This window comes from Rhinolophus sinicus, linkage group LG13 (genome assembly GCF_036562045.2).
Source record: "Rhinolophus sinicus isolate RSC01 linkage group LG13, ASM3656204v1, whole genome shotgun sequence".
NCBI classification, from domain to species: Eukaryota; Metazoa; Chordata; class Mammalia; order Chiroptera; family Rhinolophidae; genus Rhinolophus; species Rhinolophus sinicus.
In genome coordinates this window covers 34406248-34425561 of record NC_133762.1, presented here as the reverse complement: position 1 = coordinate 34425561, position 19314 = coordinate 34406248, and the positions used below count along the sequence as shown (strand labels likewise).

The window sequence follows — 19314 nt, the reverse complement described above, 5'->3', positions numbered from 1 at the left end:
AGGCCATTGAAGGGTTCCGAGCAGAGCCATCACAGTGTGAGCCTTGTCAAGGTGAAAATCCCTGGAGGTCTGTCCTTGAAGGGACCCTAGACGTTCCTGGGTTTAACTCTGTCCCAGACTATGAGGAGAAAGGACTGCTGCAGGTCAGCCATGGGGTTAGGGGCAGAGCAGCAGTGTGCGGCCACCCCACGCCAACTCCTTCCTCTGCAGCCCCCAAGCAGTCTCCTGTTTTCTCTCTTCTAATCTCCTCTCTACCTGTCCTCTTGCCAGTGACCCTTTCCCTCCAATCTGTGGTTTAAGAGGAGAAAGCCCTGGGCTGAGCCCCAGTTCTGCCACCATGCTCTCCTGGAGAGGTCTCAGGCTGGGATTGAAAGAGTCCTGGGTTTTAGTCAGCCCAGCTACGTGATCTCGAAGATTGTTTCTTCCTCTTTATAATGGGGGCAATGGAGCCCATTTCAGTGGGAGCTAGGCTCAAGAGAACGAATGAGAAAACGCTTTTGTAGAGTTCGGGACTTCTGGCTATCCTTGGATAGCCTAACCACCTTTGTGTGAAAAGGAAGTGAGAAGTGAGTCAATCAGGCAAAACAAGAACAACAACAACAACAACAAAAAGCACACCGGCCTCTTCCTCCAGTGAATGTAGGTTTAAGGAGCTGGGGTGACGGTCACCGCCGTGGTACTGTCCGTGGTGCTGAAGCAGCGCGGCGCCGCGGGTCTTGCAAGGGCTGTCAGTTGTGTTGAAACACACAGTATTTGTAAATGCGTGACACTTCAGGGGCCTGACCAATTTTGAATAAACTGGTTGTTGCTGGTGTCTACAGGCCCCATCCGGTGTTCTGCCTGCCATAATACTGGAAAGGGGAATGCGAGGACACAGTAAAGGCAGAAAGGTGGGGGGCTGTCCCTCGGGTTTTAACTCCATTCTCAAACTTGAGGCGCTGTCCACAATGCTGTCCACACGATTCATCTGTGACCTGGAGTGAGGGCGTGGGCCATCTGCGGTGCCGATTACCATTCGGCGGGGGCGGGTGAGGAAATTGGAAGCTCTGTCCACGGTGCTGGACCCTCGCATATAAAAGCCCGCCGAGGCGCCGGAGGTGAGGCGGAAAGGCTGACGCTGTCCTCCTCCGTGGCGCTAAAAACGCCGCGGATAGGACCGTGTTAGAAACGAGGCCTGGAAAAGGACGAGGGATGAAAGAAGGAGGGAACCAGCCCGGGCATCAGGGACCTCGCCCCAGACTCGCTCTGGGACCTCGGAGAAGCTATTTCTCTAATTTAATGTGCTTCTTCATCTCTTAAATGGGGCCATAGGTCCGCCCTTGTGTCTGTACAGAAGGTCTGTCCCAATAGCCTCAGTAAAATGGTCAGGGATCTGGTTGGATTCCTGCTTTGGGGAATGGGAGCAGCTTCGTTACCTGCCCCTCCCCAGTATTCCATCTAAGCCCCTTGGTCCGAGGAAGGGAGCCCTACAGTCCAGAAGGGGGCGATCCAATCCACTGCGCTTGGCGCGGCATGTTCAAGTTAGAAGGAGCCCCAGCAACTTGCCTGCCTCACTCCCACTATACAGACATGAAAACTGAGTCCCAGAGAGGGAAACAACAACAGTAATAACTTTGAGCTCCTACCATGGGGGCGGCATTGTGCTAAGCGCTATACACTCACGATTTCCTAAATCCTCACCACGACCCCTGGAGGTAGCTATTATTCCCATTTCTCAAATGAAGACCATGAGGTTCAGACAGGAGTAGATACACCCAGACACGATCACACAGGAAGTCAAAGGCTGCGGCAGGGATTGCACCAGGTCTCCTATGCCCCAGCCCTGGTTCCTATCCTACCTCACCGGCACCTTCACCCTCACCTGTCCCCTTGCCCCCGTCACCTCCCTGCTAACAAAGTTGAGGAGTCCCTGTCAGCGCGCTGGGTCTGGCGGCAGATGCACTGGTTTCCTTCTTTATCCCGCTAGATAGTATTTCTGTTTCTGAAGCCAGCTGTATTATGCTTTGCCGGGACCGGGTCCCTGGGGTGGCTTCCTCCACCCCATCCCGCCCCCTACCTGCGCTCTCAGGCGGGGGAAGTTGCGGGTACCGCTTTAAAAATCCCAGCCTGGGCAAAACTTTGATGATAAATCAAGCGGCAGATCCTTCCGCCACCGCCTCCTCCGAGAGGGAGGGAGGGAGTGGGAGGGAGGGGGTGCGGCGGCAGCGCCGAGCGGAGTGGCCTTCCGCGGAAGGGAAGAGTCCCGCAGTCGGAGGCGGCCGGCTGGGCGTGAGCTCGCTACCCGCAGCCGGAGCTGGGCCGGAGCCGGGCGAGGGCTGGGGCCGGGTCGGGCCAGGTTCAACGGGCTAGGGGCAGCGGTCGCAGCCGGGCAGGGGACGGCGGGCTCGAGGTCTGCGGTCTCCTGAGCCCTGATGTGAGGCGGCGGCGCCCCCGGCCCGAGCGCGCACCATGGGGGCCCCGCTCGTGGTGGCGCTGGGCGCCCTCCACTACCTGGCACTTTTCCTGCAACTCGGCGGCGCCACGCGGTCTGCCGGCCACGCGCCCTGGGACAACCACGTCTCCGGCCACGGTGAGTTCGGTCGCCACCCCCGCGGACTTCCCCACCAAACCCCACCCCGGGCTGCGCCGCTCCAACTTGGCGGCCCCCGGGCTCGAACCCGCGCTAGACGTGACGGGGGTCCCGGGGCGCCCCCTGCCGGGTCCATGGACCCGCCCTGGCAACCTGGCCACCCCGGCTGAGGAGGGGACACCCCGTGCGCACCCCGGATCTGGCTATCACGGAGAGTCCTCTCCTCTCCCCACACCCACTCTCACCAATACACACACCTCCACGACCACACGGACATTCACAGCCACGGGCACGCTCAGAGCCACACACTGCTTTCTCACACTCACAACTCCTACCCTCACACATGTCCAGACACCCCAGATCCCCCTCCTCACTCATAAGCACTCACACTTATGCCCACTACACACACACATCACACACTACGGCTGGTGGGCTCACACCCTGCCAGCTGGCATCCAGGCTCACACACTCTGCACAACTCTTGCCTGCCCGCCTGCCTGCAGACATACTGGCAAATACACACACACACACACACACACACACACACACACACACACTTGTGAACACACTTTACTCGCCCACTCCTCCCTGCCCATCTGTCTTTCTTCTTTGTGGGTTTAACCCCACAGCTGCCCTGTTCCCTCCCTCTCCACACCTGCCCCTTATGCCACTGAGAAACCTGGGAGACAGAAGACCCTGTCTCTTGAGAACTGGTAGCCTGGGGCTGCAGCCGCCCCTGTGGAGGGCGCGCATCTCAGGAAAGGAGGCTTGGTGGGAGCTCCTTGAAGACACTGGAATAGTTGGAATCGCTGCTTCCAGCTAGAGGCATGGAAAGGGGAGAAGGATGCCAGATGCTTTTGTCTGTCTCTGGGGTGGGCAGGAAGCCCTGGCCATCCCTCCATAGGGTACCAGCACTCATCCTGATCCTTGGCCTTGGAGGACTGAAATGTAGGAAATCTCAACTCCAGCCTTCATGGGAGCCGGGGAGCAAGCGTTCCCAGCACTGGTTGCCAAGTGTCAGAGCTCCTTCTAGCCCCGGAGGAGTCCAAGTTGGCAGCAGAGTTGGATCATCGGAGGTTGGCAGCTGTGGGGGCTTCCCTGCCCCCTGTGCGCCAGGCTCCTGTATGGGGACCAGGGCATAGATGGAAATGCAGACTCTCCATCCGTCTCTTCCCTGCAGGGGCTTCCAATCTGGTTGGGGAGGCTGCAGCACCAATGCTGGGCACTGTATGCCAGGGCTGAGGGGAGCTTTGCACAAAGGGCAGAGAAGTGGGTGATTTATTCTTATGGGAAAGAGTAAGCACTGGGGCAGAGGTGGGGGTATGTATAATCCGAGAAGGTTTTGCTTGGGTGTGACGTATGAGTGGGATTGCTCCAGGGGTTGGGGGGCTTCCAAAGCCCTTCTCAGGGTCTCTGCTTTTTGAGAACCATGACTCCCTGCACTCTTCTGCCTTAACACGTTTCATAGTAACTGCTCTGTGTATCGTTTATGCACCTTCACATCCCTCGTCTAATTTCCATCAACCTGGTTGGAGCCGTGGTAAATAGGGGAAGGGTTATTCTGATCTTCAGTTTACAGATGGAGAGACCAAGGCTCAGAGAGGAGAAGGGACTTGCCCAAGGTCACACCGCTAGTGAGTGGCTGAGCTGGGACTGGCGCTAGGGTCTGTTGAAAAAGACAGCGCTTTTTCCAGGACATTCATCTCCCTGTCAGATTCCCTTCCATTCAAGGGAAACTGGGAATTCCTCCTTCCGCTCCCCTCCTTGCTCCGCTCAGTTCCTTGGCACAGTTGAAACTTGCTTTAGGAGGGTTTTCCAAGGAAGGGCTTTCCTGAGTTTGCAGTCCCAAGAGACACAAGGACTGGAGCTTTGAGATTTATGGTCATCCTTCTGTGGAGCACCAGACCCCAAACATTTGGGTGCCACTCTCATTCCTGCGGCCCCGAGGTGGTCCCCCAGAGGGAAGCAGGGTTTGCCCTTTGTGTGGCAGTCTCTGCCTGCCCAGTGGTGCCAGGTGTGTTTAGGGGCACAGCTCTGTCCCATCAGCTGTAATGTCCCCTCTGAACCTTGGAGACGTCCAGCTTCTAGGCCCAGAGGAAGGGCTTAAATGAAAAGGACACAGTGCTGGCTGCTGGGGAACGTCGCTTCTTTCACTGACCGCCTATGTGGCTCTGGGCAAGGGAGTCACTTCTCTGGGACTCCTTTTGTCCCTCAAGAAATGAGGAGGCTGGGCACCTCTGCAGGGGCCAGACCGCCTTCCTCCAACATCGCAAGGTTCAAAGTCGCCAAGTAGTAGCTGCCGAGGTGTCCCATGGCTGCCCCTCTGCTGGCCAAGAGCCCGCCACCACACGAAGGGTTTGGAGCCACTCACTTAATCACAAAAAGAAACTGTTATTAATGATAGTGAGACGCGGCGAATAAGTGGGTCATGTCTAATAAGCCATTTGTGTTCAGGAGGAGAATACCAATTTGATAAAAGCTGTGTGTGCTGAAAAAGCCCAGAAATTGCTGTTTAGCAGATTGGAGCCTGATCGTTTCATTATTCCTAGGCTCTGCGTGTCCTCAGCTGATTCAGGAATTGTGGCTGGGTTAGGAAGGTGTCTCCATGTCTGGGGTGGGGGTGGGGGCTGGAATCAGGGGCTCCTGGGGAGAGGCCCACCGACTAACTGCTTGCCGGCTGATCACCTCTCCAGCTCCGTTGGAGCCCAGCCCAGCCGCCAGGCTGATGCTTTCCGCCTGCCCGCCCCAGGGCTTGTCACAGGGAGAGCCCGTGGTCAGATGGGTCTGCAAGGACATCTGTCTGGATTCCCATCTCCTTGCTACCTCCTGTCAGCCCACTTCACAGAGGGCTTTTTAAAGGCACAAGGAATGAATGGGGAGTGAATGGTACATGCCTCTTAGGGAAACATCAGGAATTAGGAGGCTGGGATGGTGACGGTCCGTGTCTGCGCCTAGTAGGTACTCAATAAATAGCAGCTATTTTGATTCTCCCTTATCAGAAAAGGTTAACTCATTGCCCCGATCACAGTAGGGGCGAGAAGAAAGGGAACTGACATTTATGAAATGCCTACTGTGTGTTATGTGCTGCCAAACCCTGCCAGTGTTCACTTATTAAAGCTGACATTATTCACGTAAGGCTGGTGTTGGACATGAGAAGATACGGAGAAGTTCAGAGAGGGCCGATGACTTGCCCAAGGTCACTGAATCTGTAGAGAGCTGCAGAGCTGTGCCTGGAGTGAAGGTGTGTCTGGCAGTTCTGGGCCTGCCTCCGGGGTAGCCTTGAGGCAGGCTTAGCAGGTCATGTGATAGGGCTTCTTCCCCTCAACAGTCCCGTTCAAGTGCACTCCCTTCCAGCTCCCCAGAGAACTGGTACAGCAATGGATTCCACCAAGAGGAGCCAGCTGCTCAGAAAGGTGACAGGATCTTGCCATGTGCAAGTTAGAAGAAGTGAGCTGGGCTGGACTCCTTGTCCAGTCCCCTTTCCAGGTCTTGTCCCCGGCAGGTGTCCAGGAGGCAGGATTTTTGTGAGGACCTTTGCAGACCCCTTGCCTTGGAATCACCCAGGGAGTCTATTAAATACAGATCTTGGGGTCTCCCCAGACTCACTGGCCAAAGTGATTGTTGCTGGAACCCTGGAATCTGCATTTTAATAAGTTTCCCAGGTGATTTTCTTGCAGCCTGGAGTTTGGGAGCCACTGCCTTAAATATCCACCCATACCTGATGAGACATGTAGGGATGGAAAAGTATCTGGTGCCAGGGGCTGCTGGTTTTGCCAGAGAGGGAGAGGTCTAGGCTGGGGCAGGCGGTGGACCCTGGAAGTCTTATACTGCAACAAACATCCACCCTCCCACCCCACCCCGACACACACACACACACACACACACACACACACACACCCCTATCTGCCTCTAGGCGAGCACCTTCAATTATTAATGCACCCCAATGCAGACAAAGACCCTGGCTTGGCCCGGTGCTTTGTCCACTGAGTGATTCACTGTCCTGAGTTTCACTCTATTGCCAGGAGGGAGCAGCGGGGCGCTGGGGGAGGAGGCGGGGGGGCGCTGGGCCATTTGGCAAACAGCCTGTGCACTGAAAAATGACTCGGGCTTTCTAGTGTTCCTTACCGAACTGTTGGTATCTCACCATCAATAAGCTGGCTAGTTTGGTGGCTGGGAGATGGAGAAAATTGAGTGCTGTCTTCTGAAGGTTATGATGTTAAAAATGTGTCCGCCGTTGTCTTGGGTGTTGGTGATTATTCTATCAATTACACCCGTAAACACTCTGCCTTGGGCTGAGGGTTTACTGGCCTCCTGTGGGGAATTGGCCCTCACAAGCCGTTTTCCCCAAGTCCTTCATGGCAATTGGTTCTGACACCTTGCCTAACAGCAGCTCCTGCAGCCTCTCCCCAAGCAAGGGGAGGTGCGGGTGGCCAGGAGGACAGGGAATTTGGCTCATCCCCATGGTGACAGCAGGGGTGTTGGGGGAAGTCTCCTCTAACAAACAAGCACGCAGGGTCAGGATCGCTGTGGGAGTGGTCCCTTCCAACCTTCCGCCACTGGGGCAGGAGATGGAACACTTGGAATGAATCACCAAGGCTCAGACGCAGCCAGCAAGGCCCCTCGGCCCATCTTTCTCAACCCTGTTTACAGAGGGGAAGACCAAGGCCATGGGCAAGGGAGCATTTACCCCAAATTGCCTGGAAAGTATTTGGCTTTTGGAACCACCTTACCCAAGTCTGTACAAATAGGGTGAGAAATATATGGAAACAAATGTTTATTGAGTGTCGTGTCAGGGCTTTAAGTGGCATCCACTCATTGGATCCTCAGAAGAACCCTAAGAAGAGGGGACCTTTCCTGGCAGGGAGATTAAGAGGCTTGCCCAAGGTCACGCCCCTAGCAAGTGGAGGAGCCAGGATTGGAACCCAGGAATGTGGCTCCAAGGCCGCTGCTCACAGTGCTGTTGAGTCTCAGAGAGGAGGAGGGAAAGGTGGAAGGAGTATGGTGACCTCACATTCCACACTGGGGAATGACCTTCCAACTGCCCTCAGTGACCTTCCAACTGCCCTCAGAGGCTGAGAAAATCATATCGGCGGGGAGAGGGAGTACGTGGTGTGAACAGTGGCGTAAGTGCCCACATGAGGTGTAGGTGTCAGAAAGGGGGGAAAGGTGGTGGCAGCAGGCAAGCGCACCTCCTAGTGCTCGGCCGTGACCTTGGACGTTAGGGACAGAACCAGCTGTTGATGGGGTTATGGGAAGAGTCAGCCCCGAAGGGAGTTTGGGGCCAGCTGGGCACACAGGGGCGGCATCCAGGCACTCTCACTCCCCCACCCCCAATTGTAATGACCCAGGGCTCCAGGGCAGGGACAGTTCAGACTCCTTTGTGTCCTGTCACCCACTGCAATGCCCAGCACAGCGAGGTGGCAGGGAAGGAACAAATGGATGGCAGGGAGAACAAGGCAGAGGTCTGAGATCCGAATACTTAAATTCGCTCATTCTTAAATTTGTAGTTTTAAACATTTACATAATTTTAAATTCATAAGGAATCCATGTTTTTAGTAGAAAACTCACAAAATTGGAGCCCCTCCTCCTCCCTACTATCCACGACAAGGACATCCTGGGGTGGGTAAAGCTGATTTCACCTTGCAGCAGGCAGACGCAGGCCTGGCCCCATGGGGTGCATATGAGATGCTGCACAAAGAGTAATGGGGTTTCAGGGTGTGACCCCCTCTGCCAGGCCCTGATGGGACTCTTCCATCAGAAAAAGAGGTGGCGGGGGCTCCCATTAGCTCAGTTGGTTAGACCACGGTGCTGTTCACAACAAGGTTGCTGGTTCGATTCCCGCGTGGGCCACTGTGAGCTGTGCCTTCCACAACTAGATTGAAACTACTTGACTTGGAGCTGATGGGTCCTGGAAAAAGACACTTTAAAAAAGAAGAAAAAGAGGTGGCGGTCTCACTGGTGACCCTGGGATCCACCGCCACTCACTGGTTCCTTCCAGTACCTACCTACTGCTGTGGAGAAGCGGGTAGGGATGGGGCGGCTGAGGGACTGTTGCTCCGCCAGAACCCCTGCCGTCGCTGTGTCTCCCCCCTTCCTTGCAGCCAGCAGAGACGTCTCTGGGACTCAGCTCCACCCTCCCCAGCTGAAACCCGTCTTCAAGACCCCCCAGGGCCCTCAGCAAGATTGGGTCCTGCCTGAGAGAGGGTCTTAGGCAGAATCCAGGCCAACCTCTTACATTTTGATAGTTATGCATTCATTTTAAGGTAGATTAGAAAAATATAACCAGTGCATCAAAACCTGTGATTTTACAGATATGATTGCTTAGGATGACACTAGCGGGGATATTAAAAAATAGTGGGTTCGTTTATAGGAAAGCATTAAGAACGTCCTCATATGGGTGGTCCACAGGCACGTCACGTGTGGGAATGACAGGACTGGGATGTGCTGGCCCACAGGCTGCCCCCTCCCACCTCGTACCCCCTGCTCCTTATACTGGGAACCACCGAATGGGCTGCTGCCATGTATTGGAAGCTTAATCATTCATTCATTCATTCATTCATTCATTCATTCATTCAACAAATATTGATTTAGCATCGGCCATGTACAAAGCTCTTTTAGCCACTGGAGACGTATCAATGAAGACAGATAAAGTTCTGGCTCAGACAACTAAACCTATTATATATATATACAGAGGGTGCCAACAAATGTATACACATTTTAAGAAGGCAAAAACTGTTTTAAAATTACTCTGATGGTAACCACTTTGAGCACCTCTTGTAATTGCAGAAGTCAAACGTGACTTGTATTCATCTTCTGTTATCGGTATATATTGAGCATTAACAATTTTGATACAGTTTTTCCCTTTCTTAAAATGTGTATACATTCTTTGGCACCCTCTGGTATATAGATATAGATATAGACGATACAGATATAGAGCTATAGGTATAGATATAGACATATAGGATAGAGATAGAGATAGATATAAATTGTGCTAAGAGTTAAGAAGCAAAGAGAAAGGCACTCACCCCCTGGGGCAGTGAGGGTATCCAGTAGTGAACTGCCCATCACAGAAGGTATGTAAACTGGACGCTGGACCCCACCAGTTATTAGCTGGAGGTGTTATCGAGGGGGTTCCCGCTTTATTTCCCAAAGGGACATAAACTGTTGAGGTGGGCAGAAGCCAAAACACAGTGGGAAGTGAATAAAGATCTGTCACACAGCAGTTGGGTGGTGGTGCTGGGCCCAGGGCCCAGGTGGGTGGAGCTCCCAGCTCAGAGGCTGCCTGGTGTCACACACGGGGTGTGGCAGGGGTTTGGGGACCTTTGCTGGCCCATGTTGAGGGGTGGGGTCAGTGACTCCTCTGTGACTTCACTGCAGCTCTGAGTTCACATGCCAGAGTTGGGGCAGGGGAATGCACCTGGTTTTTATCCACCCGACCCCTGCCCCCACCTTCTGGGGCCCTGGCAGGTCCCTGCCCCTCTCTGGGCCTGTTTCCCCGTCTGAACCGAGTTCACCTAAGCTCTAAGCGCCTAAAATTCTTCCATCGGTATCCTCCCAGCCCTGTCCTTTGTCCTCCACTCAGCAGGTGAGGATGCAGCCCATGGGGCCCTGGAATGCCACCCAGCACATGGTACTTCACTCTCAGTGGCCTTCAGGGGGCTGTGAGCTGAAACACCAGCCATCACTCCTGGAGCGTTTTCTCTGTGCCTGCCGCTTTCCCTCCCTCCTCTCATTTAATCCTCATGCACCCTAAGAGGAGGGTGCTCCCATTTTAGAGCCGAGGACTCTGAGGCTTGGGGGTGTGTGTGATGTGACTTGCCTGATGAGACACAGGTGTTGAATGGCAAAGCCCTGCTTGTGAGGCTGCAGAGCTGGAGTTCTTAACACCCCCATCTGTCCGGCTCCTTGCTGCCAAACCCGGTGGGTGTATGGCCAGGTACTTTGTCTGGAGTGGCACCGTGGCCTCCTCAGATTCTTTCAGGGTCCGTGATGCCAAAAGGCTGAGAAGGCCTGGGTCTGGCTGAACGGTCACGGGTCTGAGAGCTTAGGGTCCTGGATCCAAGCCCAGCACTGTCTGTGGAGAGTGGTGGGACCCTGGGGACGTGAGTGTGACTCTGGGTGTGCCTGCCTAAGGGTTCTACAAGGGGCTGGTGTTTTTGTCTGAGTGAATGTCTGGAGTGTGTTTGGGTGTTTAACCATGTGTGGTTTGAGGAGCTGTGGCAGGGTGGGAAGGAGCCTGCGTAGTCCTTTAGTGTCCTGGCCTGAGGGGTCAGGCTGCTTTCCTCTGCCCAGTAGCCTTTGCTTCAATACCAGCCTCCCCACCCCCCCTCCAAGCTGTTGCCCTTGGGACGAGAGGCATAGAGGCTCTGGGAGCATCTGGAAGGTTAGAGCTGGAGCCGGGAGAGGGGGCCTCGCTCACAGCTATCAATTAGGGGGACTGCCAGTGCCCATCTGTGGCGAATGCCCTGCCTGCCCCTCTCTCTCTGGTTCTTTCTTTCTCCTGGTTTGCCTCTCCCTCTCTCCTCTCTCTCTCTCTCTCTTAGTATCTCTCTCTTTTGCTCTTTTGCTGTCTCTGTCTCTAAATCTCTCTCCATCTTTCTTTGTCCCTTTCTCTGTGTCTGCTGTATCCATCATGCCCCCTCTTCTTACCTCGGTCCTCCGTGTCTCTCTGTACACACACACACACACACACACACAGACACACACACACACGTGCGCACACACCTCTCTTCAGATGATGTGTCTGATTGCACATACATATATTCTGTGTATCACAATGCCTCCCACACAGAGCAGGCCCTCAATAAATGTCAGTTGAATGAGTGAAGTGAATAAAAGAATGAATGGCCAAATGGTGAAATTACAAGGGACACTGGAGCTTGTCTAGACTAGTGGTTCCTAATTATTTTGGAGGTCACAATCCTCTTGAGAATCTGATGAAAACAGGATCCTTTTCTCAGAAAGGGTTTATCGAGGCCCCAAAGCCCACCTGTGGCCCTCAGAGGAAGCAGCCTTCACTTCACCAGGGAGGAAACTGAGGCCCAGAGAGGAGCCAAGGCTGGACCCAGGACACAGGGCAAATGTGCAGCAGGGCCAGGTGTGGACCTGGAGTCCTCCCTGCAGCCGTCCCACGTGACCTGGGGCGGCCTCTGGAACGAGGCTTCATTCACTTTCCCCAGCAAGTCCTTGGTGAATGAGTGTCTTCAAGGGGTGGGTGTTGGGGAGAGGCAATGGAGGGCAGTAAACCAGGGACGAGAGCCCAGGAAACGGCACGGGCAGGTGAGCCGTCCCAAGGAGGTCTCTGCACGTTCCCAGTGAGAGTGGTTGCTGTGTCCGGGTGCAGTCAGGGAAGACTTGCTGGGGGAGGTAGGCTCCTTCTCAGCCTGTCTCAGGGACCTCCAGGGCTGAGAAGGGACTCCAGGGGCCAGTATAGATTCCGGCCTGACTTCCTGGATCTGGCAGGGGCTTCATTTGGAGAGTCGTGTGTACCGGCAAAGCAGACTGCAGCTGCATCTGCTAAGAACAGGCTACGGAGCTTGCTCTTGACCTCCAGGGCAGGGGCAGCCCTGGAAGTTTTCTGAGTAGAGAAGGCACTGAGTGTGGCTGGTGTTTGGGTGGGTGTGGCTGTTCGAATGGAAGGTGGCAAGGGTGAGAGGTGGCTCATAGGATGCTGGAGCTGGCCGCGGTGTCCAGGGGATGCTAGATGTGTGTGTGTGTGTGTGTGTATGTGTGTGCATGTGTGTGTGCACTTGCTTGGGTGTGTGTGGGTATACGTACACTGGCTTCCTTTCTAGTGCTTGACACACCAAGCTCCTTTCTCCATCGGACTTTTTCCCAGGCAGTTTCCTCCCCCGGCAGGTTTTCTCCCAACTTCTCCTGCCTCATGCTTCATGTAGCTCTCAGAGGCCCATGACCTCCTGTCCGAGCCTCGTAGGAATCCGCCCAGCAGGCACCCCAGGCACCCATCAACACGCCCATCTTGCAGAGGAGGAAACCGAGGCCTAGAGAGGTGCAGCAGGCTAGGAGCCCCATACCTAGTTCAGAGAAAGGGAGCAGAGCCCAAACTTTATTTTCCCTCCACCTGGCATGTTAAGGGTGTCTCTTGGGTTTGTGGGGGGGAGGTCTTGATTGAACGCCTCCTTTCTTAGAACCCTCAGGCTTGGCTCCTGCCTGAGGGTGGGGAAGGCGAGAGCAGACGGCAGGGTGTCTGTTTTGCTTTGTGAGGTTTTAAAAAAATTATTTCCGGCCTCGGAGGCAGCAGCAATTATGGCTAGCTCGCTGGGGAGCTGTTTGCTGGCTGTCATCAGCCCCAGGAAAGGGTCCCTAATGGAGGCCCGGTGGCGGCCAGAGTGCTTGGTAGTGGAAGCAGTGCTCCAAACAAAGCAGCACTAATGGTCTTGGGCAGACAGAGGAGAGAGGGAGGGGGAGGGCAGGCTGGCTGTCAGCTGACGGGAAGGCCTCAGGGGCAGGGTCCCTGAAACTCACCAGCTGGTCTCCTTATGCCCCCAGAGACCCCAGCAGTGACCCCTGAACCCCAACTAGATGCTGGGTGACTCTAGGTGCGTCTTGGCTCTGCTGCTTTCTGTTAAATCCCCTCCCAGAGAGCGGGAACAGTAAGTGCAAAGGCCCTGGAGAGAGGCAGAACCCCTTCAGCTAGCGAGTCTCTGGTTCTGGAACAGTCCCTGTGTTTGAAAAGGCCGGGCCAGGCTAGTCTTCTAGGTGAGGAAAAAGAAGGTGGGAGCCTTGGGGAAGGAAGAGCTGGAGCAAGGCCACCCTGTAAGGGGCAGCGGGAATGGCAGCCTGGTCATCACCGTGCTTATGCAGCCCACTATGTGCCAGATATTTACAGGTGTGTGTGATCCCACTGAGTCTTCACAGTACCCATTTGACGGATGAGGAAAACGAGGCTCAGAGATTGGCCCACCACAAGGAAGTGCAATTAGGGTTAAAATCCAGGTCAGTCTGATTCCGGAGCCCACATACTTGCTGCTGCAATCTTGAGTTTCCCAAACACAATTGAGCAGGAGCGGGAGGGGTTGGGGAGTGAAGGGCCTGGATTCCACCCAGGCCAGGTCCTGCGGGGGGAGGGGCGGCATGGTCACGCTGCTCTCTGCCCCTGTCTGCTGGGTAACCAACTCTGCTCTCGAGCATCCCTGGGGGTCTGCCTCAGTTTCTCTCCTTCTCTTGGTCTCTGCACCCGGTTTTTGGGTGCCCTCATCTCTGCCTCTCCCCTTCTGCTCTGCTCTCCATGGCGACGGCCCTCCCTGGCTCCACCCTGGATGCATCCCACATCTCCCAGTTTTCTTTCTCTTTCTCAGTGGATCTGGGGATGCTCCTTTCTGGGGTTCTGGGGTGCCTACTCATTCCTGTGGCTGATGCAACCTCCCTTTGCTTCCTCCATTCACCCCCTCTCTGCCTCTGGCCTGCAGCCAGGGTGGGTAGATGCCTGGGCTTCCGGGTCAGACACACTTGGGCTCAAATCCTGGTCCTTATTCAACCTCCCTGAGCTTCACTAACCATTGGTGCAGTGGACTCACCCCACGGGCTTTGCAGGAGGTACAGGTGAGGATGAAAAGAAATGCCTGTTTATTTTCTCCCGTTCCCACTCTGCCCCTCCACCCCATCCCTGCCCTGTCCCTGGTCCGTGCACATTCCCACACTTGCCTCTCTCTCTCCCAAACACTTTCATTCCGTGTGGCCAAGACATGTGGAAAGAGGAGGCGGGAATTCCACTGGGGAAACCTGCTCAACTCCCACACTCCTGCAAGTGCCAGAATATTTTTACTCTCCTTAAATCTCCCTAGATCTGTAATTCCACTGCTGTCTCCCTCAATATGTGCTGGGTGGCCTTGGGAGTCACCTGCCTCCAGCCTCAGGTGCCAGCACTGCCTTCCTAGCTGTGTCAGGGCTGCCTGGCAGAGAACCTGGGCAAGTCCCCACCCTTTCTGTGCCTCAGTTTCCCCATCTGTAAGAGGAGAGTGATAGTGGCTACTTCCCAGGTTGTTTGGGGGTTCAATGAAATATTTTATTAGAGAAACAAAAGGAATGAAATCTGATCACCTGATACGTGCTTCAGTGTGAATGAACCTCGAAAACATTATGCTAAGTGAAAAGAGCCGTCCGGAAGGACCACGTATTATGTGATTCCATTTATGAAGATCCAGCATAGGCAAATCTTTAGAGACAGAAGGCAGATTGGTGGTTGCCAGGGGCTGGAGACTGACTGCTTAATGGGTACAGAGTTTCCAATTGGGGTGTTGAAAATGTTTTGGAACCAGACAGAGGGGGTGGTTGCACAGCATTGTGAATGCACTAAATGCCACTGTATTGTTCACTTTCAAATGGTTAATTTTATATTATGCGAATTTCACTTCAATTAAAACTAACTAAACGAATAAATAAAAAGGAATCACCTCTATAGCACATACTCTGCCATTTATAGATGTTAACTCGTTTAATCCTTACAACCCTTTCTTTGAGATAGTTGTTATTATTATCCCCATTTTACAGATGAGGAAATGGAGGTATGTTACCAGGCACTTAGTGAATAGTGTGTGCTCCAAAATGTTCGCTGTTTTAATTTTTATAGGGTGGGGCAGTCCCCCTTTCCCCCCAGTCAGCCAGGGCTGGGCAGGAACCCCACCTGGGTGAATGTTGCTTGTGTGTGTCTAAAACTCAGCAGGGAGTGGGTGCCACCAGGTAAGAGCAGGTGTTGAGGCCCCGCACCCTGAAACAGGCTCTTCACTGGCATTAGTTCATTTAATCCTCAAAACAAGCCTGTAAGTCATGACGAGTGGGAACCAAAGCTCAGAGAAGTGAAGCAACTTATACAAAGCCACACAGCAAATCAGGGCAGAGCAGCAACTTGCATCCTCACCCATAAATCCTGGGCTCCACCCTCCCCCCAGTCCCTCTCCTTCCTCCTGGCCCCTTACCCCTTTAGCCCACATATCAACACTCCTGTGCACAGAGCACGGCCTGAAGACCCTGAGGCTGCAGAGACGAACAAGGCCTCAGATTGCCTAGGACAGAAGACCCTTGTCTGGGGGGTTCGCCGCATGCAGGAGAGTAAACAGCTCCCCACCAGGGCCAGCATTTCTGTGATGCCTCCTATTTCATTTAAAATTCATAAATTTCTGTATTCTGCCCCATAATATATTCATGTTTGTTTTAAGACAAAAATAATGTTCTTTCCCCACTTTGGGGAGGGAAACCCATGCCTCAGGAAGGTCCTTCCTCGGTTGTAGCTGCAAAGATCATCAGGGAGCCCTCCATTCCTTTCTTTGTTCATTCATTCTATGAGCACACGTTCGGACCTCCTCGCCCCTGAAATACGTGTTAGTCCTCACCACGTACAAGGCACAGGTAACCTTCCAGGGAATCAGACAGGATGCGGCACCATCAGCAGGCCTGGAAGAATCCGTAGGATTCTGGTAGGTGAGTGGCAGGGAAGGTTTCCAGGTATATGGGCAGCGCACGCAAGAACTTGGGGGTGGCATTGGGCCAGTGGCCAAAGAAGCCAGAGCCAGTGACAGTGAAGATGGCGCCCGTTGGCGTCCACATTCTCGGGACCTGCAACCCAAGCCCCTTCTCACTAAGAAGAAAGTCTCTGCTCGGTGCTGCTCTCAACTGAACACCTAACTCTCACCAGTCTCTGTTGTTAATGAGAGAAAATGGAGATGGAGGCTCGTAGACTTCAACAAGCAACCTTCCCTGGTTAGAATTTACGAACGCTCTTTGGTTTTCATAGTGTTTATTTTTACATTTACCCTCTATTTATAGCAAGTGATGCTGATTTTCCATGTATGGCAGTAATAAAGGCCTCCTTTTTAAGCTGATTTTTTTTTTTTTTAAGTACAAAGGGAAAGATGCTTTGCAAATAAATATCAAGTAAATTATAGTGCCTGTGGTACCGGCATCCTTCAGAAATGATGAAGGTGGTCCCCAAAAGGTTGGACTTGGGAGGCCCTCTCTCTGGTATTTCCTTTCCTCTTCTGAGCTGCCCCTGACTGTGCAAAGACCACTCAGCCTTCCAGTTCAAGCATGCCCCCTCCTCCCAGAAGCTTTCCCTGACTTCAGGGCTACATAGGCCTGCCTTGTCCTCTCCTAGCGCTGGCAGCTTGCAGTGTGTGAGTGGCGCATACCCTGAACAACTGTACTTGGCAATTTAGGCTCAGCCCTGGCCCTTCTCTGTCCACGTAACAGTCACTGGTCTGTGTGTCTCTCCTGTGGATGCTTTGAGGATGAAGGCCTGGCCTGAGCATCTTGGGAAGCTCAGCACAGAGCCTGGCCCAGCGTCCGGGTCCACAGGGGCTGCTCTCTTTCATTCCTTCTGCAGGGAGGCCTTGCGCTCCTACTATGTGCTGAGGCCAGTATGTTCCCACTAAGCGCACGCAATTCCTTAAGCTTTGTACAAAATTCTTCCTCTTCACTTCTTGAGAAGAGAAAAACTTGTCCACTCCAAGATGAAACAACCTTTCATCAACTCACACCTTGATCCCTCTTGCTGCAGTCAGCCTGTCAGAAGCCAGAGGCTGCCCAGGAGGAAACAAAGAGAACCCGTGGTGCCTCCCCTGGGCCCATCCCACGGCACTCACTCTGCACGCATCCCTGGGGAGGAGGGGGTTCTGGTTGTTTCCTGCTGGGCTCCCTCTGTGCAGCCAGGCTTCTCAGTCCCTGGGGGCTTTTCCATCCCACTTCTCCAGGTTCTCCTCTAATGGACATTACACATCCCCTAATTTCAGGAGTGTGTGAGATTCACAGTTGAGCTAGAGCTTCATTAAACACTCCCTCTGTCGCCCTTTCCCCATATTCTGCCTCTCAGCTGGGAGTTAAGGTGGCCACAGGCCTTCCTGACCCTGTGCCACATACCCTTGCAGCCCGAACTCCCAGCTGAGCTGGGCACAGAGCACCTTTCTGGAAATGGTCCCTAGAGAGTCACACTTTTAATGTTGAAAGGGGAGCAGGAGCTTAGAGAGGACTCAGGTTTGGGTTGGAAAACTTTGTAGTCAGCTTTGGGATTGAAATCTGACTTTGTTCCTTCATGCTGTGTGACCTCAGGCACCAATACTCCCTCTCTGAGCCTTGGTACGCCATTCTGTGAAATGGGCTGACAATAAATAGTACCACCTCATTAAGTCTTTGTGAGGATGAAGTGGGGTCCTATGTACAGTGTTTGGCACCTAGGTGGGGTTGCCTTCCTTCAACCCCAGAACAGGGACTGGCCCTGAGGGCCCTCAGGTTCTCTGAGCCTCAGTTTCTCCACCTGTAATAAAGGGACAATGATCTGTGCTCCGCAGGGTTGCTGTGAGAATTATGTGGGATCAGGCACTTCAACTTTCTGGCTCATTGTGGGCCTCCGGCCACAAAGATGATCCCATGGGGTTGATGGGCCTCAAGGTTAGGGGCGGGGGGTGGCTGCTGGGGAAGCAGTCGTGCCCTTTCCTGGCACTGCCAGCATTTATTTATTGCCCTGTTTCATTCTTGGTTCCATTTCATGTGACAACTTTATGGGCCCTCTCAGGGAGCCTCCAGCTTGCCTGTCAGTTTGGCTGGGCATCCCCTCGGCTGGGCCCACGTGGGCCAGGCTGGGCTTAGATGCCAGCATTCATGAGACCAGAAGGAGAGAGGGGGGAGGGGACGGTCCTGCTGGGGCCTGATTCAGGACCTCCCTGGTTGCCTGTGTTCATATGTCTATCCCCATCCCTCTGTGGGTGCGTTCCCCAGAAAGACTCCAGTCTGGTACATAGTAGGTGCCCAATTGTGTGAATGAATGACTAAATGAATGAATGAATGAATGATGTCTGTCTTTTTTGTTCTTTTTCTTACAGTTTTTAACTTCAGTTCTCTCGAGGTTTGTCTGTCCTTCCTTTCTCACTTTATTCATTTTTTTTTCCAGTACATGCCTAATAGCACCCACTATGTGCTTGTTCCATGCTAGGCGATTCTGGGGCCCTGCCCTGGGGGGGCTCCCAGGCTGGGGGAAGATAACAGACACCTCAATATCTGTCATCTAACACACTCTTGTGGGGCAGTGAAAGGAGGACTCAGAGACTATCAGAAGGTAAAGGAAGCATTGGGCTGAGGGTAACCACACTGGTTCTCTCTGCTCTGTCCCTGTGCCTCTCTAGCTCCAGCTCTACCTTGGTTCCCCTGACTGGCTGCCGCTGCCCCCAGTCCCCAAGGGGAGCCCTGCTCTCATTCTGGCAAAGATTGATGAGTGGGTGAGGGTCGAGTTCCTGCAGGCTTCCTGGAGGAAGCAGCCTCAAACCCGAGATTTGAAGATTGAGACAGCAGGGAGGGCTGTGCCGAGGGAAAACAATTTGGGTCTAGACCAGAGGGTCTGGGATGGGGAATCTGAGCTCAGAGACAAACGGAGATGGGGGCTGGGCTGGGACCACCTTTGGTGGACAAGCCCCCCTGGGGCCTGAGTGATTCCCACTGGCTGCTTGGGGTATGTGCTGGTAGGAGCAAATGAGGAAGGAGAGAGGTACAGGACTGATGGATGAGAGGTCGTGGGGCCCAGGCGTGAGTGAACTACAGATGTTGTGTCCACTGCATAATTTAATGAGGCTACAAGGAAGCATCTCTACAAATCTCTCTGGAGAGGATAGAATTTTAAGCTAGAAGGTGAGCGGAGGGAGTGATGTTTGTTGCTCACCTACCATGTGCTCGGCGTGAGGCATATATTGCCTTGTGTAATCCTCCCGAGTCCTCTTATTTTTTCCTTTTGTCAGATAAAGCAA

The 19314-nt window shown here is 53.7% G+C and overlaps 1 protein-coding gene across 1 annotated transcript in view; it reads left to right on the top strand.

Moving 5' to 3' along the window:
- The first annotated feature begins 2214 nt into the window (after positions 1–2214).
- The window catches only part of VSTM2L (V-set and transmembrane domain containing 2 like), a 33612-nt gene continuing 16512 nt past the window's right edge, over positions 2215–19314 (top strand). Inside the window, exon 1 of the mRNA XM_019750249.2 lies at positions 2215–2569. Within this exon, the coding sequence (XP_019605808.1) occupies positions 2449–2569 (121 nt within the window). The 5' untranslated portion in view covers positions 2215–2448. The remainder of the gene's footprint in view (positions 2570–19314) is intronic.